Source organism: Bufo bufo, chromosome 1 (assembly GCF_905171765.1).
Source record: "Bufo bufo chromosome 1, aBufBuf1.1, whole genome shotgun sequence".
Taxonomy (NCBI): domain Eukaryota; kingdom Metazoa; phylum Chordata; class Amphibia; order Anura; family Bufonidae; genus Bufo; species Bufo bufo.
In genome coordinates this window covers 655,531,525-655,556,679 of record NC_053389.1, presented here as the reverse complement: position 1 = coordinate 655,556,679, position 25,155 = coordinate 655,531,525, and the positions used below count along the sequence as shown (strand labels likewise).

The 25,155-nt window shown below is 44.8% G+C and overlaps 1 protein-coding gene across 8 annotated transcripts in view; it reads left to right on the top strand.

Annotated features, from left to right (window-relative positions):
* Positions 1 to 25,155, top strand: part of DMXL2 (Dmx like 2) — a 181,602-nt gene that overhangs the window by 107,385 nt on the left and 49,062 nt on the right. For 4 of the 8 annotated variants that reach the window (XM_040413977.1, XM_040413979.1, XM_040413976.1 and 1 more), the window contains exons 25-30: positions 3,354 to 3,545; positions 16,157 to 16,233; positions 19,591 to 19,721; positions 21,610 to 21,858; positions 21,953 to 22,096; positions 22,666 to 22,847. In XM_040413977.1, coding sequence (XP_040269911.1) covers positions 3,354 to 3,545; positions 16,157 to 16,233; positions 19,591 to 19,721; positions 21,610 to 21,858; positions 21,953 to 22,096; positions 22,666 to 22,847 — 975 coding nt within the window. The remainder of the gene's footprint in view (positions 1 to 3,353; positions 3,546 to 16,156; positions 16,234 to 19,590; positions 19,722 to 21,609; positions 21,859 to 21,952; positions 22,097 to 22,665; positions 22,848 to 25,155) is intronic. The other 4 variants (XM_040413981.1, XM_040413980.1, XM_040413983.1 and 1 more) reach the window with 1 other exon arrangement.

The window sequence follows — 25,155 nt, the reverse complement described above, 5'->3', positions numbered from 1 at the left end:
AGCACAGGGCGCCAGTGGCGAATTTGCCAAATTTGGTGTTCTCTGGCAAATGCCAAACGGGACAACCCCCACCTGTGGACGTCGGACCCTCATATCACGCTCATGGAGTCTGTTTCTGACCGTTTGAGCAGACACATGCACATTAGAGGCCTGCTGGAGGTCATTTTGCAGGGCTCTGGCAGTGCTCCTCCTGTTCCTCCTTGCACAAAGGCGGAGGTAGCGGTCCTGCTGCTGGGTTGTTGCCCTCCTACGGCCTCCTCCACGTCTCCTGATGTACTGGCCTGTCTCCTGGTAGCGCCTCCATGCTCTGGACACTACGCTGACAGACACAGCAAACCTTCTTGCCACAGCTCGCATTGATGTGTCATCCTGGATAAGCTGCACTACCTGAGCCACTTGTGTGGGTTGTAGACTCCGTCTCATGCTACCACTAGAGTGAAAGCACCGCCAGCATTCAAAACTGACCAAAACATCAGCCAGGAAGCATAGAAACTGAGAAGTGGTCTGTTCTCACCACCTGCAGAACCACTCCTTTTATTGGGGGTGTCTTGCTAATTGCCTATAATTTCCACCTGTTGTCTATCCCATTTGCACAACAGCATGTGAAATTGATTGTCACTCAGTGTTGCTTCCTAAGTGGACAGTTTGATTTCACAGAAGTCTGATTGACTTGGAGTTACATTGTGTTGTTTAAGTGTTCCCTTTATTTTTTGAGCAGTGTAGTTGTGCTCAGCAAACATCTTCAATTGCTTTTCAGTGGCTTTTGTTTCAGGATATCACAATAAGTTAAGAGTTTGAGTGTAACTCTACTACTCCGTGTACTCGTTTGACGTGCGTTTGCTAAATAAAAGTCTATGAGCACAGCAGATGAATAAACCCAATATATGAAGAAGTGTGCTCAAACGTGCTGTGCATCTAACCATACTCTTTTTCTTGGCAGAACTCTTTTCATTATACAGTATAAATATAACAGCACATAGTATAAAATCTGCAGGGACATCTGCATTATCATGAATAATCATACAAAATAACTGTCTGAAGGCTTTTGACACTTCAGTGCATCTGAGCAACCTTGCAACAAGCCCACATTAGAAACGTGTTCTTGTTTTATGGATGCAGTACCTATGAAAAACTAAGTGTCTCCATGGCTACAGACAACAAACAACCTGTTTATACTGTAGTCTGATCCTGCAGTCATAGGTTATTCCCTTCCATCTTCCCCATCCCATCTGTCAGTTGACAAGTATCACGCACGATGATGGGTGATGGAATATTCAGATAAATATAACAAAAAATCTAAGAAATCTAATTTATTGATGCAAAGTTTTTACTGAGTGAAACATTATAACATTGAATATAATACTTGTTGATTATAATTACCTCTCGAGATTTTTATACAATCACAATTAGGGATGAGCGAATCGACTTCGGATAAAACATCCAAAGTCGATTCGCATAAAACTTTGTTAGAATACTGTACGGAGCGAGCGCTCCGTACAGTATTAGAATGTATTGGCTCCAATGAGCCAATGTTATTACTTCGGGTAATAGCTTAAAAAAACATTTTACCGAAGTCTGTTTCGGTTCCAAGGAAACAGTTCGGTAAAAAAAAATTTACAGTAGAAATTAATTTCTGAAGTTATTACCCGAAGTCTTGCGTGACTTCGCAAAGTAATAACTTCAGCTCATCGGAGCCAATACATTCTAATACTGTACGGAGCGCTTGCTCCGTACAGTATTCTAACAAAGTTTTATGCGAATCGACTTTGGATGTTTCATCCGAAGTCAATTCGCTTATCCCTAATCACAAAGACTTGTCGTGCCCCAGAACATCCTATGTCCTGGGATTATCCCCAACCCTGCTACATTTATTCCACCACTCACCCAGAAAATGACTGCAGATCTTTTTCGGTCGTTCAGATTTATTTTTCATTAGTGGGTAAAGGAAATTACCATTTTTCATTAGACATTAAATCTTTATAAGACCTCAGATCAGACCCCCCATATCAGACCTCATATCAAACACCCATATCAGATTCCCATATCAGACCCCCATATTAGAGCTGAGATCAGACGAAAAATAACTAAATAGACTTACCTCTCCAGCACTCGCTGCTCCCTGGTCTTCCCCAGTCTGCAATGGAAAGGCCTCTTTCACACGGTCAGTATTTTTAAGCCAAAATCCAGGAGTGAAACCTGCAGAGAAAAGGTATAATGGAAATATCTGTGCCTCTTCTGTGTTTTGGACCCACTCCTGGTTTTGGCTTACAAATACTGATGCAAAAATACTGACCATGTGAAAGAGGCCTAAGGGGACTTAAAGGGGTTTTTCCGAGACTTTACTACTGATGGATTATCCTCTGGATAAGGTCATCAGGATCTGATCAGTGGGGGTCAGACACGTGGGACATCCGCTAATAAGCTGTTTGAGAAGGCACCAATGCTATCTGTAGCACCGCAGCCTTCTCTCAGCTTTCCTTAGGCCATGTGATATCATGTTCATTGGTCATATGGCCAAGGCACAGCTCAGCCCCATTGAAGTGAATGAGGCTGAACTGCGATACGAAGCACAGCTGCTATGATATGGACAGCATTGTGCTTGGCACCAGTGCTTTCTCAAACGGTTGATCAGCAGGGGTCCCGGGTGTCAGACCCCCATCGATCAGATATGGATAAGTCAGCAGTAGTGAAGTCCCGGAAAACCCTTTTAATATAAGTGTGACAATAAATTTTAAAAAATGTTTTTAGAAATAAAAAGAAATTGTAAATGCGTATTTAAGTGTTTTGTGAAGTATTTTTTTTTTGCTAGTATGTATTTTATTTTATTTTTTTACTTTTTGTATATTTTTACAATGAGAAGCCACTGGAACTGCTGCTTGTTTTTATTGGTTAGATATATAGTTATTGAAGTTAATAATCTTATAGGGTTACAAAGTATAACTAACTATAGTCTAGTTTTAGTCAAGATCCTGGGCCCATGGAGGGGTTATTTCCAATTGCCCATAATCAAGGGTCAGAAAGCAAGAGGTCCCACTATTGCCAACAAGTTGCAATGGAAACTAAAGTACAGTGAGCTAAAGCAGGCCATATGCATTAGATAAAGGTCACCTGGACCCGCCAATTTCAGCAGGACCAGATGACCATCTATTCTGTATGGGCTCTCCTGACTCTCCCCCTAATAGAAGATGTTGAGAAAGAAGGATCAGATATTTTGATTTCAACTGCCCATTCCTTTTTTTTCTCAGGGAAATAAGCTGTTGCTTGTAGATGTAAAAGGCCATAAGAATACACTTTTATGTTCGGGTCTTTATAACGCATATAATACTTGATATTTTTCTCAATTTTGCCCACAGGAAACAACAGTGAAGCAACTTCAGTCTCCACTTCCCCTGCCTACAACACTTCCATTACTGTCTGCAAGCATTGCTGTTACAAAGACCGTGATTGCTAATCCTGTGCTTTACCTTAATAATCACATTCATGACATTCTCTATACCATTGTTCAGATGAAGAATCCTCCACACCCAGGCAACCAGGATCCAAAGGTAAGGAAACCCCACAATTCAGTCTTGGGGTGCATTCACACTATGTTTGCGGTGTACGTTAAGAAGAGCTACACTATTCTATACAGCTAAAAATACATATCTGTGCAGAATGGCCCGGAGGATGCTCTGTTGGCCTCCTTTGAATGAATGAGGGACTATGGATACGGTTTATGTATGTCAGGCACTTTACTACATATACTGCAAACACACTGTGAATACACGCTTACAGTTCCAATAAACACAAAAGGGTTCATTGTATTCTTATGTCAGGCGGGCCGTCCTGCTTTTCAAAATTCTGCCAGAAGCTCAGACTTTTTTCTTTTTTTTTATTAAAGTGGTAGATAAGTGACATTAGCTTCATCAATTCCAGCTTTCCTTTTTTTCAGGGCCAGTTGGTGAATGGTAGATGTAATGTATTTAGTTGTCTGGGAAAGCAGTAGTTTTATTACAAAGTCCCTTTCGCCTTAGGTAAAGTATGTTCTGGTATTCAGCTCAAAAGATATCGCCATCAATATTGAATTCTGTAAATTCTTCTACGGAAGCCATCAAAAAGTTATTATGTCTGAATTAAATGACCCTCCAGGCTCACCTTACCAAAGACTGCTTCCCGTCTATACATATGAGGTTTATTACATCAGCTCCCTGTGTATTTCCTGGTGGTAGACTGGTGTTTAAAAGTGTAAAATTATAAAAATACACAAAAAAATAAAATAAAAAGATGCCACACCGGGGCGTGGCTAGCCGCGGACATGAACGGTCGTGCCTGAGTGAGCTCCGCTCATGAACAGCTCTAATACCTATTTTCCTGAGCAGTATTTTGCCGCCATCATTCCTCAGCCCAAGGAGAAAAGATCGGGGAGACCCCGAGGACGAAGTATGTCCAAGAACAAACCTCCTACAGCCGCTGAAAAGCTTAAAGCTTTCCCCAGAACATACGACCAAGATGGCGCTGACTCTGCCTCAAGGGCCTCCTCGCCGGACGCCGAAAGTGAAACACCGAGAGACCAACCACAGGAGGAAGAACCTACTCTAGCCCAGGTCACTAACAAACTCCTGCATGCCATCCCTAATTGCCGCTCTACGTTGTCGGGCAAGCTAGAAGAGGTTAAGGTGGACCTGGGATTACTCCAGCATGAAATGCAAAATTTAAGAGACAGAGTTAAAGAAGCAGAAACCCGAGTCTCTGAGTTAGAAGACCGCACTGCTCCTCTGCCTGTACAGCTTACCGCCCTGGAGACAAAGGTTAACTTCTGGCATCAAAAATGTGACGACTACGAGAACCGCCAGAGGAGAAATAACCTGCGCATAATCGGACTACCCGAACGGGCCGAAGGATCACATACCAGTGAATTTGTCTCGAAATGGCTGTTGGACACCTTCCCAGGAGCTAAATTTTCCTCCACATTTGCCGTAGAGCGAGCCCACCGGGTTCCCGCCAAAATGCCTCCCCCAGGCGCTCCACCCAGACCGCTGCTCGCCAGGCTTCTAAATTCCAACGACCAGGATATGGTATTACAGTTGGCCAGGAAACAGCAAGAAATACGCTATGATAACACTAACGTCATGATATTTCCGGACTTTTCCGCTGATTTACAGAAAAGAACGGCCACGTTTATTGGAGTCAAAAGACGCCTCAAGGAACTGAAATTTCCATTTCTCGCTGGTATCATTGGGGGACACAGGACCGTGGGTATTGCTTGCTGCTGCCACTAGGAGGCGACACTAGGCTGAAAAGTGATAACTCCTCCCCTGCAGGCTATACCCCCCCCAGCCTGGAGAGAGCATATCAGTTTTTAGCTTAGTGTCGTAGGAGGCAGACCTCCCTGCTTAGCAGGGTGGCTCTTTTACAAATTTGTTTTTATTTTATTTCTTTAGGTTAAGGGGCACAGATTCGCATGCGTCTCTGTCTCCCTGGGAGGCTGGCCGGTGTTGCCTGCTCCACCGCCCTGCCTCCCCAAGAAGGCAAAGCGGACCAGGGCAGCCTCGCTCCCCTGCTTCCCGCCAGCAAGAGGGCCACCTCCTCTCCAGCCCTTCTCTACCTGGACCTCTGATGCCTGGTGCCAGCGGTCGTGGGGTGGCTCTGCTGGTACAAGAATAAGGGTGAAGAACACAGATGAAGACAGGTGAGTTTTACTGTCCCTCCCTGTCCCCCTCACATGGCCCCTTCTTGAGGGGGTAACGAGTCCTCCACCCGTCGCCCATCTCACCTCAGTAGAAAGGGTTAATCCCATTCCACGGCGGCGGCATCTTATTTTCACCCCTTCCCGACTACAAACAGGCGCCTTCTGCGCCCTATTCCGGTCCCCCCGCTCTCCGACCGACCGGGTGGGCTTCCCGGTCGGCCGAGCGACGCATCTTCTAGGCGGCTCCTTTTCAGGAGCCCGCTAAGCCGTTCCAGGAGAGCAGGCAAAACGGATCTCCTACTCGGCCGGACGCCGCAAAAATCTAGGCCCCGGCTTTATTCGGGCCTACCGTTTTATTTCTTTCTTTTCTCTCCGGCCACGCTATTTACCCCTCCGTTGGGCTTACGCGGTCAGTGGACACAGGCGACCGCATTCCGGACATCGATCCAGGTACGCTCTGTGCTGACTAGCGGTGAGTCCCGCTCGGCCGGCGTGATAATTTAGTCTCCGGCTCTCCGGAACTTCCTCCCTCAGGTATGGGGGGGCGGACCCTTTTTTTCTAGCGCGAATCTCCCTGGGGCAGGTTAACCCTTCCTGCACAGCCACCTTTTTCAGGCCCCTGTTTACTCTAGGTTTCTATCTGCAGGCACAATGTGCCTTAATATTGCAGTATACAACTCTTCCTGACCTCCTCTCCATATGAGGCTAGGTCCTCACCAAAAAAAATTAAAAAAAATTATGCACATACAGATCCTGCCCTCCTCAGTCCACAAAGTCCAATGGAGTACATCTGAGGGATTCCCATTCCGCCCTCTGGGCCGTTTGGTTGATACTGCTCCAACTGCGTGAATCCAGTGGGGTACATCTGGAGGATCCCAATCCGCCCTCTGAGGCCGGTTGGTTGATTATGCTCCAACTGCGCAAATCCAGTGGAGTACATCTGAGGGATTCCCATTCCGCCCTCTGGGCCGTTGGGTTGATAATGCTCCAACTGCGTAAATCCAGTGGAGTACATCCGAAGAGTCCCCAATCCGCCCTCCGGGCCGTTTGGTTGATAATGCTCCAACTGCAAAGTCCAGTGGAGTACATCTGGAGGATCCCAATCCGCCCTCTGAGGCCGGTTGGTTAATTATACTACAACTGTGCAAATCCAGTTTAGGACAACTGAAACTTCCTATCCACCCTCCGGGGGGGTCTGTTTGAGTTTCTCCTCCTGCGCAACTCAGCGGAGGACCTCTGGAAGTTCCCAATCCACCCTCCTGGGTCATTTGGTTAATAGAGCACCGTCTGCGCAATCGGTAAGCAGACCTTTAGTTTCATTCCACCTCCGGGTAGTTTGGTTCTTATATCAACACCGCCACAGCCTGCAACAGCCATGGGCTAGAGACTGAGAGGTGGAACTGCGCACGAGCGGGCCGAAGCAGGACAGCTTTTCGGACTCTGACATGTATCCGGATTATTTTTCCTAGATTACGTCCGTGCTAACCGGTTCTGGTGTATGCATTAACCCTTTCCTTAGGCACTATTTACACTTCTACTAGATACAGTGCTTAATTTGGGTATTACCTCCTTCCTGAGGTGGACTGACCTCACTAGCATTGGCATCAATGCCAGCCATAGGTGCCCTCGTTCTGTGAGTGGTGGAATTGAAGTTCCACTGGGCTCAGTATCGTCAGCATACATTAACCTTTTGTATAGGTGGCATTATGGCATTCTCACTGCTGTCGCAGTGTTTACGTACGCATTACACCCTTTCTGGGATGGGATGATGGCACTTCCCACAGAGTACAGAACTCGTCATATGCAAGTTCCTGCTAGGTGCGTGACCCCCTTCGATGGGTGATGTATTTGCACTACCTCGGGTTACAGTACTTACTGGATATGTTACTCCCGATCATAGGTAAAGCGTTTGCACTGCCACTGGGCGCAGTGCTTGCCGTAGATTTTTCCCCCTCCATTGAGTGGGTAATTACACTTCCGTTGATTGCGGTTCTGACTATCACGCTACCCCCTTCCCTAACCGGGGGATTGCGCTTTCCGTTGGTTACTATTCCATCTCCCATTTGCCATCACATACTTCCTATGGCATTACCCTCTACAAACGATCCAGTAACGGGGGAATCACTATGCATCTTTGCATGCTGTTTTTCAGCCACGCCACGACTCTAGAGGCCTTGGTTTCCTTCACAGGTGGTCCGTGGCAACAGTCGGTACCGCTGGTGCCTGATATTCTCATCTAGTGGCATATGGATACTGCCACTGGATACTATGGATACTCCCATGTTGTATCCCTCTTTTCTTCATGCACTTATTGGAGACACAAAAATGTCGGCCTTTGTGCTCTCAGGGGTGTCACCCAGCCTTATGTGTCCTAGAGACTCCCCATCCCCATGAGCCTCCACCGTTCAGGTCAGTCACACTGCACAGAGTACTGTGGTCAAGATCCAGCAAGCAGAATATTCCACCGACTCCGGATGCTTCGTCCACCATTCATCCTTATCTAGGTGAGGGCGTTATGCTGGCAATCTGCAGTGGCTACTACAACGGCTTCTCCTTCGCAGGGTAGTCTTCACACTAGGGCTAGATGCTCCTAATCGCTGTAGCGAGACAGCCCCCCTCAGGTAGGGGTTCTACCCTGGTACTAATTCGGCAGTTGCTCCTGTTCAGCGCCCTTGTCAGGTGGAGGGTTTAAGGTTAGCTCTACTAACTGGGCCAGCTTGATACCAGAACTTCTACTGGATGTCCTCAGGCCTTCCCCTCATGTCCACGCTGGCGGAGCATGCGGTAACCCCTACCGCACGAGGGGTGTTTGAGTCACCATTACATGCTAAGGTTCCTTCTGCACAGTTCTTTCGTCAGGCAACGGATTCCTCTAACACGAGAATCAGTGACCTCTACGGTGTGGCCTACTCCTCGGCTGGAGTATGGCGTGAGCATTACTCTTGGGGCTTCCCTTGTAGGGCCTCCCCTTCAGGCGGAGTATCGCATCACCACTAGACGCTGTAGAGCTCCAGTCTCACATGGGAATGGCTTTAGTTCTGGCCTCTTTCTGGTTTACTACCAATAAGGGTCCGTGGCTCTGACAACTGTTGTCTTCCTGCCACATCTAATCCATATCCATATGTTTGAGAACGGCTCTTGATGTGAGCCGAAAAGCGTCACAGAGTATTGTATGTGACCAATAAAGACATCATCTTTTGTTGAAGACTACAGTGAGTGCCGGTCTTTCTTCATTATTATTATTAACTGTTGTCCTTCTGTCGTCGGCTCGGGTGTGGAGATGGTGTAGTTACCATGGCTGATCAGCACCTACCTTTTGAGTGCGTTCTACTGGGAAGATCAGTCCCTACGGCACCCGTCAACACTAGATTGCCGTTCTAAGCGGGACCTGGATTCTAGTAGTCATGCTGTAACGCCATTGGTGCTACCTCTCTTCAGATGTCAGTGATATCTAAGTCACCTCAAGACAATGGTGGTTGTTCTTTCACTGCTCATTCCGGGGGTGGACTGAGAGCCTTCCCAAAACGGGTGGAGCGTAGTCGAACTTCACCCGGCAAGAGTATTTTTCTCATCTTTGTTCCACTCATCTGCCTTTCCAGGCAGCGTTGCCGCTTTGTTGAAATATGGTAACTGACGGGGCTTCCCATCACTAGCGGTGCTCACATGGGCTTTACTTTACCTTTCCCGTGTGGTATTGATATTTTGGCCTGCAGTGGGGCACGCCTGGCTCAGGCGTTTGTTTCTTAGTGATTCTCAGGCAGCTTCTCTCACTAGAAATCTCACCACCAGCCTCTATGGCTATAAGGGCGTTGGTCTACCAATATTCCGCTTCCTAGGGGGCGTTCTCTGGACCAGAGGTGAATCCTACGGACTTGGCCTTTTAGTTCTACTTCCACAGCTGCGGCCAGGAGCCAGCTGTTTGGTGGCGTTATTTTTTATTTTTATTTTTTTCTCTGAGTTGATATGCCTTTTCTTGTACATATTTTTTTCTTTAAGTATGAACACAGGACAGGGTTCCGTCCAGGATCCTCTTTTTTCGCAGAAGGTGGTCGCCTTTCCACACCTCACAGACATGGGTTTCTCTTCTTCTCCCTCGTAGTACACGGACCGAGCTCTCCATCAGCCATGTGATTTGGCCTCTGAGCTTGCTTGTCCTTGTCTAGCGCTTACAGCCCTACGGACTTCTACCAATTCTTATCCTGGGGTCCTTGTCAAGGCTGACGGCCTCCAAAGGATGTTTTCCAGATAGATCCGTTCAACAGTTGCTCGGGCATTCCGCCCTCGGGTAGGCAACGCCCAGCTGAGTCTTGGCCCACCCGACCAGCGGTCGGCGCTTCTCGGGTCCATCTCTTTCATGCAGTAGCTTCCAGTGTGGAAGGCAGTATCTTGGTCTTCCGGGCACACGTTCATCAAGTCTTACCGGGTGACTTTCTAGGCACCGGCGGATACTGTTCCAGGCAGCAAATTCTTGCAGGCGGCAGTGAATTACGCATCCTCGAGGGCGTTTTTTTTCCATGGGCATGTGATTTGTTCCCTCCCCGTGGACTGCTTTAGGACGTCCCACGGTCCTGTGTCCCCCAATGATGCCAGCGAGAAAACAAGATTTTTGTGAAACTCACCTGTAAAATCTCTTTCTCGCGGGGTTCATTGGGGGACACAGCTCCCACCCAGTAATTTCTGTTTGCTGTGATTGTTGGCGGTTGTGGAACCAGTATGGCCCCAGTTCTGGTTTGATCCGACTGGCGTTGGTCAGTTGTTGGTTGTTTACCGTATGGTTATTTTCTCCTACTCCTATGGCTTGGGCACAAACTGATATGCTCTCTCCAGGCTGGAGGGGGTATAGCCTGCAGGGGAGGAGTTATCACTTTTCAGCCTAGTGTCGCCTCCTAGTGGCAGCAGCAAGCTATACCCACAGTCCTGTGTCCCCCAATGAACCCCGCGAGAAAGAGATTTTACAGGTGAGTTTCAGAAAAATCTTGTTATTCTATGGCCTATCCCCCCCGACTGCGCGTCGTTGATGGGGAGCATACCATGTTCTTTAACACCCCAGCGGAGTCCGTTGCTTGGCTGGACGGCAGAAGAGGACAGAACAGACCCTGAACTCTCTCCATATGAAGTTCGACTTTACCTATCCGGTACCCTTGGGGCTTTGAATTTTCTCCAAAAGTCTCCCTGTAGGCCATCTCCACAATATTGATCTACATAACCTTCAGTGTATTCAGTGGCGGTATGTTTAACATCGCCCCCTCTTCTCCTTGTTTTTAGTTTACTCATGCCTTTAGTATGAGGAACTTCTTATTTCCGGTTCCTTATGTTGCCTTATTACCCTTTATGTATTCAGCAAGGGCCTGATTAACCGTCCTTATCTATTATATTTTTGCATTTAACCATGTACTGATCATCTGGTTCTATGGCCTTGCCCCTAATTGTCATTTATTAACCATCTGTATATTAACGGTGGGAGGCTAGGCCCCTTTTAATCTTTGCTATAACATTTATTGATTATATATGTATCCGACATTGGAATGGGCGACCGCTTATATAGGTTATTTTAATCTCAGCCTTACGACTACTTGCGGGCCGCTCACCCCTGTGTTGATAAAACTCTACTAGACTTAGGCACTTGTGTACTCGCTGGCGGGATACTTGACCTAACTTTCTTCCTATACCTCCATTTCCTGCTTAGACTCCCTTCCCTCTCCTCCCCTCCATTTAACCCTTCCCCTCTACCCCACCTGCCCCTTTCCAATACAGGTGCCTTTTTGGTCCCGCCAGTGATTCCGCATGGTTAAACTCTACACCATAATATAGGTAACATGTTCCCTAACCTGAATTAAACTAGAAGGCGGCCCTTCTTTCTCCTCGAATAGAGCTAGAGCTCCGTCATAGACCTATGTCCTATCACGTGGCTCTGATAGTGCGGACACTGACGTTAGTTATCTGCACTCCCCGTACAGTTTTTTAGCCACAAACATTAGATCTTTAAATTGTTATCTGTTAGCATTTGATTTGGGTTTTAACCAAATCGCACCCATGTGCGATAGTTTACATGTCAGTAGTTTTTTCTTAAAGCCAAGTAGAAGTATGATTATATTTCAGACAACAATATCTGGCTATAAGCAATTTGTCTCGGCTTCCACAACTAGATATGATTACTTATGCGGTAGGATGTATCACACGCCACATACCAGCTGTGTACCTCTGTCTCATATTGCTGGTTGGTTTACTCATTATTAGGATTCCTTTTGATCAAGGTTATGGCTGAAATACGTGTTTTGTCATGGAATGTTAGAGGTTTAGGATCCCCAGGGAAAAGGTCGATGGTCTTTTCACACGTCAGACAATACAATCCTCATATCCTGTGTATCCAAGAAACGCATCTCATTCCAGATCATACTGGCAGACTACAAAAACCGTGGGTCCAGTGGGCGAAGCATTCTTGCCACACTACACACTCCAGACTCTATGTATGGGTGATTGTAATATGGTACTTGACCCCCTGTTGGATAGATTCACGCAGGGAATTCTGACAGATCGCGTGATTGCTCCCACTCCATTGGCGGGCCTGGTGGGAGAGATGGGGTGGATAGATGTTTGGAGACATAGACATCCGCATGATCGTGTCTATTCCTGCCACTCCTCTTCTCACCAGACCCTATCCCGCATTGACTATGCATTCATCAATTCATTACTATGTAACCGCATTTCTCAGGTCGAATATGGAGTTAGAGGTATTTCCGACCACTCCCCTTTGTACTTAGTTGTTGCTGCATCTACAACAAACCCCTTACACAGTATGAGAATCCATCCCTTTTGGCTGACCCAGCTGACGCCACAGGATCTAATTCCTGATCAATTATCAGTATTCATGGCTTGCCAGGACCCTTCTGAGAACCCCCTTTTACTCTGGGAGACACTGAAGGCTTATTTAAAGGGTTGTCTATAATCCTCTATAGCATACGTTAAAAGAACTTCTGCCCGACAGGAGTCTGACATGTCGAGTGAATGTGTCAGATTGGAGGCTGCATATGTCGCCAACCCTTCTGACTCTAACAAGCATGCTTGGCTTTCCCAGGGTCGCCAGTACCTTAATCTCCTGAAAGAAAAGGCCCAACGTAAACCCTTCTTCACCAAGCAAACCTACTTTGAACTAGGTAACCAGTCTAGTAAACTATTAGCACACATAGTACACCAGAACCAGCGTTCTCCTGCGGTGTTGAAAATCTGTGACACCACAGGATCCACGATGATTGAAACAGAGGCGATTTGCTCATCGCTTTCACGAGTTCTATCAAGACCTTTATAAATCTCACTTACAGGTCCCCACAAGTGAAATAGACAATTACCTCTCTGCATTGACTCTACCTCAACTCTCTCCCCAGGATATGGGCTCTCTGGACGCTCCTATTACGTCTGAGGAAATCAAATTAGCAATCTCATCCATGTCTAATGGGAAGTCCCCAGGGCCTGATGGCATCCCACTGGAAGTATATACTAAATATATGGATAAACTTATAGAACCTCTTAAACTGATGTACGCCAAGGCACTATCCGAAAACTCCCTACCCCCATGACTATATGACGCTAATATAATAGTTATCTTAAAACCTGACAAAAATCCGCTAGAATGTTGGTCGTATAGGCCTATATCTCTGCTTAATATTGATTATAAGATCCTAGCAAAAGTACTTGCGAATAGATTGAACAAGTGCATCCTAAGCATCATCCACCCTGATCAATCCGGCTTCATGCCGGGGAAATCGACGTCAGAAAACATCAGAAGAGTCCAGGTCCTGGCACAAATAGGCATCGCACAACAACAGAGATGGGCCTTTGCATCTCTTGATGCAGCCAAGGCTTTTGACTCGGTCAAATGGCCGTTTCTTCTGGAAACTCTCCGAAGCTTCGGCTTTGGCCCAGTTTTCATTAAATGGGTGTCTATCCTATATAAAAACCCCAGGTCTAATGTCAACGTGAATGGTATCCCCTCCTCTTACTTCACTCTTGGTAGGGGAACTAGGCAGGGATGCCCATTATCACCCCTATTATTTGCGCTGGCCATCGGACCGCTGGCGATTAGTATTAGACAAGACTTAGTGTTCCGTGGCATTGTACTGGGAGACAGGGAGGACAGGATGGGTCTGTACGCAGACGACATGGTATTATTCATGTCCAACGTGGAGGATACTTTCCCCCAGGCAATACATCTAATCGACGATTTTGGTAGACATTCTGGCCTTTGTATAAATTGGTTGAAATCTTTTTTCTTTCTTTTTATGAGTTGCCTATAGTTCAAAATTTTAAATACTTAGGGGTTACAATCACCAAAGACTCGGGCACTTTCCACTCCTTAAATACACTTCTTTTGCTGACGTACTGCAGAGACGAGTTTAAACTTTGGGGATCACTCCCATTGTCAGTTGCGGGCCGTATAAATCTTATAAAGATGATAGTACTACCCAAATGCCTATATATTCTGGAACATACCCCCTATACTGTCTCTAATAGGTTTTTTCAACAGCTTAACTCCTTATTCTCCCCATTTATTTGGGGCTCTGGAACACCTAAACTATCACTGTCCACTTTAATCTGTCCTAGATCCCAAGGAGGCATGTCTTTACCCGACATGCATTTATATTACATGGCAAGTCAACTGAGATACTTAAAATCTTGGTTATCGCCTAGGACTCAGATGCCAAACTCGGAGGCCCATCTGGCTTCCTACCTAAATATTCAACACCTCTGGCCGCTGCTGGAGAAACCCCAATTATTTCCACGAATGTTATTAACCATCCACAGAGTGGCCATCCAAGTATGGTCGGCAGCGAAGAAATTATGTGAGTACTCAGATGTGATGGGGCAGCTTCCTCTATGGGATAATTCTCTCTTTCCTGAGCTACTATCATTTCACGATGCCCCTTTCTGGAGCAACCACAATATTTGACACAGAAGATATATATCAAAGCAAAGTAGTCAAGTATTTTTCTGACCTTCAGACTGGCAATTACCTCATCACACTTTTTATCGCTATTTACAGCTCAGGCATGCTCTCAATACTCAATTCCCGGGGGGTCCCTCCATATCTAAATTTCCCCTAATAGGAGTTCTAAAGTCCCAAGGGACTCATCTAGTTTATATACACCCATCTGATAAACACCCGAATTAACTCAACACAATTGCTGGTGATTCATAAGTGGCAAAATCTGATTCCTGACCTAGCGGAAGATGATATCTGCGAGGTCCTGGAGGCAGCTTTCCCCGACAATAAATAACAGACTCATACAGATATGCATTATCCACCAGAGTTATCTATCCCCAGTTAGGTTAAATAAAATGGGAAGATTGAATCACACTAGATGTCATAGATGTGCCAAGGAGGGTGCAGACTTCTGGCATCTTATATGGGCTTGCCCTCGCGTCGAGACATTCTGGACGCAAGTCACTAACTTCCTCTATGAACTGATCCATGTGCCGGTCCCCATGGACCCTAAATTGTGTCTACTAAACGTGTTAGATGATGAGTTATATACCCATTATATCAAAACCTTCCTCCGGGAAACGCTATTCTTGGCAAAAAAAGTAATAGATTTACGATGGACGGGAGATCGTACTCCCTCGATTTCTCAATGGAAAGATCTAATTAACACCATTAGACCGTTTGAAAACATTGTTTACAAACATAGGGGATGTGAATATAAGTTTGAAAAAGTCTGGGGGACCTGGTGTTCTTCCCCAAATACACTACAATACAAACCCACTTAGCTCTAGATTCATAGATCATTAAACCTGGTTAAAAACCCCGATTGTATATTTGCCTTGTACCGTAGCTATCTACTTATATTCTGATGTAAGTGTATTGATACATTTGTAAACCTGCTGCTTGCATACACAATTGAAAGTTAGATTGAATGTCAAATGATCTTTTATTAGCGTTTTTTTTTTTTTTTTTTTTCACCGACATGTACTGACCACCATTGTACAATGATATCATGCTTCACCTGTAACTTATATTACAATCTTCATGTCTGATATACTTGCTTTACTTGTTCAATAAAACGAGTTTAAAAAAAAAAGATGCCACACCACAGCTTGTAGCCCAGGCCCCAGCGACCGTAACCAATACATCCCATAAATCAAAATGACAGTTATGGAAAGGGGACATAATTTAAAAATATATATATTTTAGTTGCACAAAAAAAACAAAAAACTTTTTGGTTATTTAAAAAATAAAAATTCTGAAATAAAACTAAAACTCTATGTATCACTGAAAAAAAGGCAAATTTTTTTTTTGCATAACCAACCTGAAAAAAAAAAAGCCATTACTTTCAGTAATGCATGTGCTAAAGGAAAAAAAAAAAAAAAAACTGCACCTGGTCAGGAAGGGGGGTAAATGGTCCTGTCTTGAACTGGATAATCGGTTTTGGTTGCTTCTATAGTACACACTCCAACAAATAAGTGACTGCTCATGGTGTACTTATTCCTCCGCAGGTATACACCCTTCATTTGTTGGCAGCCTCACTTTCGGCATCCATCTACCAAGCACTGTGTGACAGCCACAGCTACAGGTAAATCCAGATCTCCTGTGTGTTTTCTACTGTTTCCTATGTGCCCACTTGATTTCATTGATGGCAGAACCAACTGGAAACATGATGATGATTTGTCGGCAGTATTCAAATTAGCACTTAGGTTTTTTTAAAAGGGTTTTCAAATTTTTTTTATTTTATTTTTTATTTTTTTTACTGCCATCAGTATGTGATCCGACACCCAGGGCCACCCCCTCCCCCGGTCATCCGTTTTGAGAATGCAGTGACGCTCCTGTGAACGCCACATCCTTCTCGCAGCTTACCAAGCACAGGCCCATACATCGTATAGCGGCTGTGCCTGGTATTGCAGCTCAGCCCCATTCACTTTATGATCCATGAATGTGTCGCTGGCCTAGGGAAAGCTGAGAGAAGACACCGGTGCTACTCCAAGCGCCACTGCCTTCTCGAACAGCTGATCGGCGGGGGTCCCGGGTGTCGGATGCCCACCAATCAGATATTGATGACCTATCCAGAGGATAGGTGGTGCCATAATGATCAAAATGGGGAGCTAGTCTGTTGTGTCTGTTAAAAATTGCCTACATAGGACTGTACTCTATTCATAAATGCATAGACTGCTCTACAGTCTGAGAAATTACTCAATATGTACCAGTTATCGCTATCTCTTACTTTACTGGTGGTAAAGTCCTGGTATTGGGGTACTGAGTAGTGTTGAGCGAACTTGTGTTTTAAGTTCGGCGTCTAAAGTTCGGGTTCGGGTTATCGAAGAATCGCGTTATGGATTCCGCTACCACGGACCATAATGGAATTTAGAATCCATAACGCGATTCTTCGAAAACCCGAACTTAAAACACAAGTTCGCTCAACACTAGTACTGAGGTCCCTGGGCACTCTTCCATATCTAAACTAAAAGCTTTCATAGACCTGTTCATCAAATATGATATGTATCCCGATCGTGTCCACAGGAAGGACATATGCCAGGACTGGCTGGTGTTTGAAATGCATTGAAAGGTGCATTCGACTTCACTTTTCAATGCAGACGCATCATGCAAAAAAATAGATAATACCCCGCAGTGTAATATAGGAGATCATTGCAGTTGCTTATTTTCGGTTATTTTTCTGGCGTGTGTACCGAATGTAAAGAAAAAGCTGTGAGCAGAGACTTGGATGTGAGAACGGATAATTGGGTTGTTTGAAAATAACCGCGTGGGGAAATGTCATTGTTAATGTTGTCGGCTCCAGCTGTATGTACATGTGGAGGTGCTGAAGACCTGCGCAGCGTGGGAGCCCAATCTTCAGCGCCTGCAGTGTCCATACGGTCAGCGTAATGGTGTCTTTATCTCTACACTGTGCAGCTGAGCTGGAAAAGAAACCTCTGCATCAGTGATTTCTCCCTGTCCTGTGAAGAGACATGACATTTCTTTCCATTTGGCGGTTTTTTAGTATCTGCTATCTGGCATATTCTGTGACTGCAGGAGCAGCAAATAGATTTAGCAGATCCATTAGAGGAAAATGCAAAGTGCAGAATTCAGACTTGAAAGGAGCGTTCTTTCAGCCCTGTGACCCTGATTAAAGGCTTCACAATCTGGGGTTGCTCGGGCTTTCATCTTTCCCGCATGTAGGTTGATTGAAATGTTATGTAGCCTGCATTTTTTTTTAAAAGGCACTTATGTACATCTAGGTTTTGTGATACTAAAAAGAAAAGTTTTTGCTCTCTGTTCAAATCTGTGTAGACAGCCAGGGATATCTCACGGAAGCTTTTCCCAGTTTTGGCAAAAAAGGGGATAAAATAGGGATGAAACGTGGATCTGTGTGTGGATGAAAATGAACATTATAGAGTCACAGGTTAGGCATGGATTTGGCAAAAGGCAAATCTGTTGGAAAATCTGCATGTTGCACACAGATTTGGAAGTGGACTTGCCTTGAATTGCTCTGTGACGCAAGCCCAAATCTATATGTAAGTCTACATTCACATGGCCATAGTGTTTTGCGGTCCACAAATTACTGATCTGCAAAACACGGACAACGGCCCATGTGCATTCTGCAATTTGCGGACCATACATGGTCAAGACTAATAGAAAATGCCTATTCTTGTCCACGGACAAGAATAGGACATGCTCTGTTCTATTTTTTTTTTTTTTCGCGGGGCCGTGGAACGGATGCGGACAGCACACAGTGTGCTGTTTGCATCTTTTGTGGCTCCATTGAAATGAATGGGTCCGCACCCGTTACGCAAAATTGCGGAACGGATGTGGATCCATTAATACAGTCATGTGAATGAGCCCTTGGGCCTCTTTCACACAGTCAGTGTTCTGTGTTTTTTAAACCGCGCCTGTTTTGGCTCAAAATCACTGATCAGACACTGACTGTGAAAGCAGCCTAAGGCCTCTTTCACACTGGCGTGTGCGGCCCGTTGCCATATTGCAGCCCGCAAAATGTGGGCCGCAATACACGGGCGCCGTTGCGTGGGCATTCCGCAACACGGATGCGGACCCATTCACTTCCATCGCCGGAACTGCCTGCCGGATCCGTCAAAATGTGTGCAAACTGATCCTGATCCTGATTGCAAATTCATTGAAATGCCGGATCCGTTATCCGGCAAGTGTACAGTTTTTTTGGCCTGAGATAAAACCCTAGCATGCTACGGTATTATCTCCGTCCTGAAAAGTCAAAAAGACTGAACTGAAGACATCCTGATGCATCCTGAACGGATTGCTCTCCATTCAGAATGCATGGGGATAAAACCGATCAGTTCTTTTCCGGTATTGAGCCCCGAGGACGGAACTCAGCGCCGGAAAAGAAAAACGCTAGTGTGAAATGCACATGCAGCAGAAATGAGTGAAGCCACCTTTAATCCGCCTAGTATTTCGTTTGTTGGAGAAGCCATTTGTGCTTCACATCTGTTACTCCTTCCGTATTTCAGGATAACAATTTGCTGCGATATTCAGCCATGTTAAACTTGTGTAACTATTCATGGTCAACCGGTTGCCATACATGTATATGAGATATACAGTGAAACGAGAAGGCCACCCAAAATTGCATTGACGATTGCATATTTTAGGGGCTGGTCTAATTACAGAATTTATAGTGGAACTGAGAATGTGTCACATAAATGTGGACTGGATAAAGGGGGTAGTGGTCTCAAAGACCCTATTAGTGCACTGTGAGGCACACCTGAACAAATTGCGTATGTTATACAACATATATAATATATTTCTTAGGAGTCTCTTGCTGCATACTGACTTGATTGACAAGGTAAAATATTTAGGGAGGTATGAAGTATTCTGTCAGACCTGAAAGCACACAGCTGTGAACATACCTAAGAAGGGGCAGCTTCTGTTTAGTCACTGGTCTTGTTCTTTTCTCATTTATTTTATGCAGCAGTCAAACAGATGCCAATCATTTCACAGGAATGGTTTACCAAGGCCTCCTCCTAAGTGAACGTAGGAGACTTCGGACGGAAAGTATTGAAGAACACGTGACTCCAAATTCACCACCTGCCACATGGCCAGGTAACAACATTAGTTGAGGACACCAAAGGGCCCTTTACATTGGGCGAGAATCGGAAAGATAATCGCTAACGAGCATTCATAGGAACACTTATTAACCATTATCTGGCGGTGTAAATGGACTGCTGATGAACGAGCGTTGGGTAGTTTAATCACGATCTGCTGCGTGCGAACAACCAGCCTTTATGGAGACGAACAATGGCATTAGCGATCGCTCATCCCCATACTCTGGAGAGGATCGCTGCATGTAATAGCAGTCTCCACCACCAATCAGCAGATTGTCAAAAAGGAACACTTCCGTCCCGACAATCTGCTGCTCTGTCCTTCCATGTAAAGGGACCTTAAGAATGACTAGTCAAGTGGTGTTCAAACTTTAGATCTTTTCTTTTAACTATTCTCATTATCACTGCAGGCATAATTACAATGACAAGTAACACCTCTGTATAGATAACACAATAGGTGGTGTCGCAGCTCATCTGCTCACTCCTGACCCCTGCACAGGTCACAGAGGATGCCTACAAAACTCCCCCATAGAAGTCAGTGAAGTCAGCTCCTGTCCATTGTGTGTCTGAGCTGACAGCAGCATGTTATAGATCAGGAGGAGATGAGAAGATTGATATATAGTTTTATGGGAAAAGATTTAGTATAAGTTGAATTTATTCATTTAAATTCCCATTTAGTCTGGGCTATGAAGTCAAGGAGGTGGTCCTATCAGTGACTGACAGCTCTCTCTGTATACACAGTCATAGAGGGAAGGCTGTCAGTCACTGATAGGACCGCCTCTGTGACCTCAAAGCCCAGAATGAATGGGAATTTAAATGCATAAAATGCAAGTTTTACTGAATCCTTTCCAATAAAACTATATATCAATCTGCTTAGCGCCTTGTGCTCTGTAACAGATTATTTAGCATTTTCAAGGTGACTGGTTCCTTTTAACATGTTTTAGGCCTAGTGGCCAGTGTGAAAACTGCCAATATTATGTAATAAAAAAAAACGTGACATGCCAAAATGAAAAAAATGTTAATTATTATTTTTTTTAATTTTTAGTGTTTTTTTTTATTTTTTTTATTTCATTTTGGCATGTCATTTTCTGATGTCTCGTTCCCTTTAAGGGGTGGTCTGGGATTTATCTTCTTTTTATATAGTCGTTTTATTCTTGCAGAATAAGAGAATTTTGCACTAAAATGTTTTATTTAAAAAATGTCTCCCTTCCTCCCTATGGCTCCCACTGAATGAGTCTTTATGTGGCCTCCCCCCTTCACTATTTGTGCAGTGTCCTACATTGCACTGAGAGGCTCCATGTCACAGACAGTGAAACCACTTTGAGACAAGATCCCCAAATCTTACAGAAAGTTCCTCTCAAAGAAGGGGCCAATATACATGAAGATGAATTGAAAATCCATCAAAGCAAAACTGGTCTTGGGGTGGAAGGTCTTCTGAAAGAGTGGGTCTTTTGGAGAGATTTCACTTTCTCTGGTAGCTTCCACTGCTGCGGGAGTGGAGGCGAGGGAGTCACCCATGTATGGACTTTGGTGCCATAGGGACGGGAGAGAAACATTTTAAACAAATTATATCTTAATGCCCTCTATAAATACATCTGAAGGTAATTCCTGGACAACCTCTTTAAACGCTATTCATTCTGGTGAATGATACGTGTGTTTCCAATCTTCAGCTATGATCGGTACTTGTCCATTTGTCCATTCAGGCTTTTATAAAATTTTACCTCTATGAACATAGGAGTTTATTGAGTTCATTTTGACTAGATTCTCCTTTACAGTCTTATGTGTTGGGACATTGTTTTGTAGACATAATCAATGTTGCTGTTTTTTTGTTTTGTTTTTTGTTGGGTGAAATTTTTTAATCCCCCCCCCCCCCCATCTTATTTTTTCAGGCGTTAGCTCTCTAATAAATCTACTAAATACGGCTCAAGATGAGGACCAGCCTAAACTCAACGTGCTGCTGTGTGAAGCAGTTGTAGCGGTCTACGTGAGCCTGCTGATTCACGCCCTGGCCACTGACTCTAGCACTGAACTGTTCCGTCTTGCTGCTCATCCCCTGAACAACCGGATGTGGGCAGCAGTTTTTGGAGGTGGCGTAAAGCTTGTAGTAAAACCAAGAAAACCGCCAGAGAGTATTCCAGGTACAAATTTCATTTTGCACGACTCTTATCAAACGTGGACTCTTCAGAAGTGGAAGATTTGTTGATATGTCCAAAACTGGTGTATCTCATCTAGGTAGAACCAAGAGCTTTGATGTGCAAAAACCACAATGCGCTCTGCCATTGCCAAATGAGGAGCAGCCTACAGCAGAATCTTCTTTATCTAACACTAAAAACCTTGCTCCTGCCATTGATAGAGGGCAGGAGTCGGCAGTGTGTGGTGAGAACCCAGTGTGAATAGTGCTGTGCTGGGAATTCCTTTTCTTCAATCACTGTCACGTGAAGGCACCTTGTAAAAAGTGCATGTAACAAAGTGGCACCAAACGACACTTGGTGTTAAAGGGAGCCCATCAATTTGAACATGCAGTCTGGTCTGGCGGCAACATGTTATAGATCAGGAGGAGCTTAACAGATTGCTAAATAGTTTTGTGGCCATTGATCTAAATCCTTGCTCTTTCTATACTTTGGAGTCCAGTGGGCAGCCGTACTTGCTGATCTCGATGCATACTGATACAAGAAAAGCTGTCGGTGTTGAATGAGACCTCCCACTGGACTCTAAACGCCAGCATGAACAGAGTTTTTTGAATCTTCTCCTCCTGCTGTATAGCGGATCGATTAGCATTTTCATAGCGACAGGTTCCCTTTAAAATCTTCCTGCTGAAATCTCTGTCTTTCATCACTATTGCAAGTCTTCAACTGGTTGCCTAATTCTGCATGCTCGGTTATAAGGAATAATGACATGCCGTGTACTTCAGCTTAGAAAAGGTTTGGTATGTTCTCTTCCTCCAGCGATTCCTGCTCTGTCTGAAGAAATAGACAAGCATCGCCGGCGCTTCAATATGAGAATGCTGGTGCCTGGAAGACCAGTAAAGGATGTTGCTATCCCACCACCAGTCCCTGCTGAGAGACCAACCTACAAAGAGAAGTTTATCCCCCCAGAGCTAAGCATGTGGGACTATTTTGTGGCCAAAGTAGGTTGATTTGTTAATCTGATGTTCGCACGATACAGTATTAGTGAGACGTACTGTAAAGTTAAGAAATTGAATGGTATTTTTATAAGATCTTACTTATTTGGGCTAGAAATATATTTTTGGTCTTTTTTAAAAATAAAGAGTTTGTCTTGTACAGCCTTCGATTTTACAACATCTACAGACTGTAAATCAGCAGTATGTTCACATGAATTAAATCCGCCATCAATAGCTTTTTATTGACTTAATGGAAAAAAACATCTTGTGCGCATGGTGGATTTTTTTTCTGCTGCTCAATTGAGATCTGCATCTGAAGTAGCATGTTACTCCTTAGAAGCGGATTGGTTGAGGATTTTGTATTGAAGTCAATGGGGAAGCAGAAATAAACACTAGCAGATTGTTTTTAGCAGCATTTCCGCCAACAAAATGCTTCTGAATTCTATCCCAACCAAGGGCTGGATAAGAAAAACTCAACCAAATACTCTTCTAAAACACTTGTAACACTCCTCTAAATCCACCATTAAACAACCTGTTTTCAGCTTGTAATCTGCCAGTAATTGGCTCCTTAACTTTTTTTCTGCTGCGGATTTTGCTGTGTGAATTTAAGGTCACTTTACATGGGACGACAGAGCAGCAGAATGTCGGAAAGGAAGTGTTGCTTCCTGACAGTCTGCTGCTCGTCAGTGTAGGAGATGCCATCGCTCTTTCCCATATCGACTAGCAAACAACGACTTTTGTGTACGCACAAACGATCGGATTACCCGATGAACGAGTGTTCAGCTTGTTAACTGGGTAAGGCCTCATGCACATGACCGAATGTATTTTGCGCTCTGCAAAAAACTGATACGTAAAAAATACAGATGACGTCCGTCTGCATTCCGTACTTTGCGGAACGGAACAGCTGGCCCCTAATAGAACAGTTCTATCCTTGTCTGTAATGCGGACAATAATAGGAAATACGGACATATGGAAACGGAATGCACACAGAGTACCTTCCGTTTTTTTTAAGGACCCATTGAAATGAACGGTCCTCAAAAAAACGGAACGGAACACGACAAGAAAATATTCTTGTGCATGTGGCCTTATTGTCAGTACATTTACACCGCCAGATAATCGCTTACGAGTGTTCCTATAAATATTAGTTAGCGATTTATATTTAGGATTCTCTCTGCCCATGTGAAGGGCCCTTTAGCCTCAGAGAGCTGCTTTGGCCCCTCAGTCTGTAGCCCGTATCTTCATTTTCCAAACAGCTTTTAAACACCCATTTTAGGCTACTTTCACACTGGCGTTTTGGTTTCCGTTTAGAAGATCCGTCTAGGGCTCTCACAAGCGGTCCAAAACGGATCAGTTTTGGCCTAATGAATTCTGAATGGAAAAGTATCCGCTCAGAATGCATCGGTATGCCTCCGTTCCGTCTCCATTCCGCAATGGAAGCGGACACCAAAATTCTGCTTGCAGCGTTTTGGTGTCCGTTTGACGAAAGTGAGCCAAACGGATCCGTCCTGGCACACAATGTAAGTCAATGGGGACGGATCCGTTTTCTCTGAAACAATCTGGCACAATAGAAAACGGATCCGTCTCCCATTGCCTTTCAGCAGAGTTCATGACGGATCCGTCTTGGCTATGTTACAGATAATACAAACGGATCCGTTCATGACGGATGCATGCGGTTGTATTATTGTAACGGATCCGTTTTTGCAAATCCATGACTGATCCGCCCAAAACGCGAGTGTGAAAGTAGCCTAAGCTAAATTCTTATCAAACGGATAAGAATATGGCTTAAATGAGATCAAGCCATCAGAGCAGCTTTCTGATGCATTCCCTTGGAAGGAGAAGGAACTATCTGCAGGTGCAGTGACACTGGAAAGGTAGAGAGGAAAAGCTGTTGAAAATTTTTATAAAGACCAATTGAAAAAAATTCGTTTTAGGGCTCTTTCACACCTGCGTTATTGTCTTCCGGCATAGAGTTCCGTCGTCGGGGCTCTATGCCGGAAGAATCCTGATCAGGATTATCCTAATGCATTCTGAATGGAGAGTAATCCGTTCAGGATGCATCAGGATGTCTTCAGTTCCGGTACGGAACGTTTGTTGGCCGGAGAAAATACCGCAGCATGCTGCGCTTTTTGCTCCGGCCAAAAATCCGGAACACTTGCCGCAAGGCCGGATCCGGAATTAATGCCCATTGGAAGGCATTGATCCGGATCCGGCCTTAAGCTAAACGTCGTTTCGGCGCATTGCCGGAGCCGACATTTAGCTTTTTCAGAGTGGTTACCATGGCTGCCGGGACGCTAAAGTCCTGACAGCCATGGTA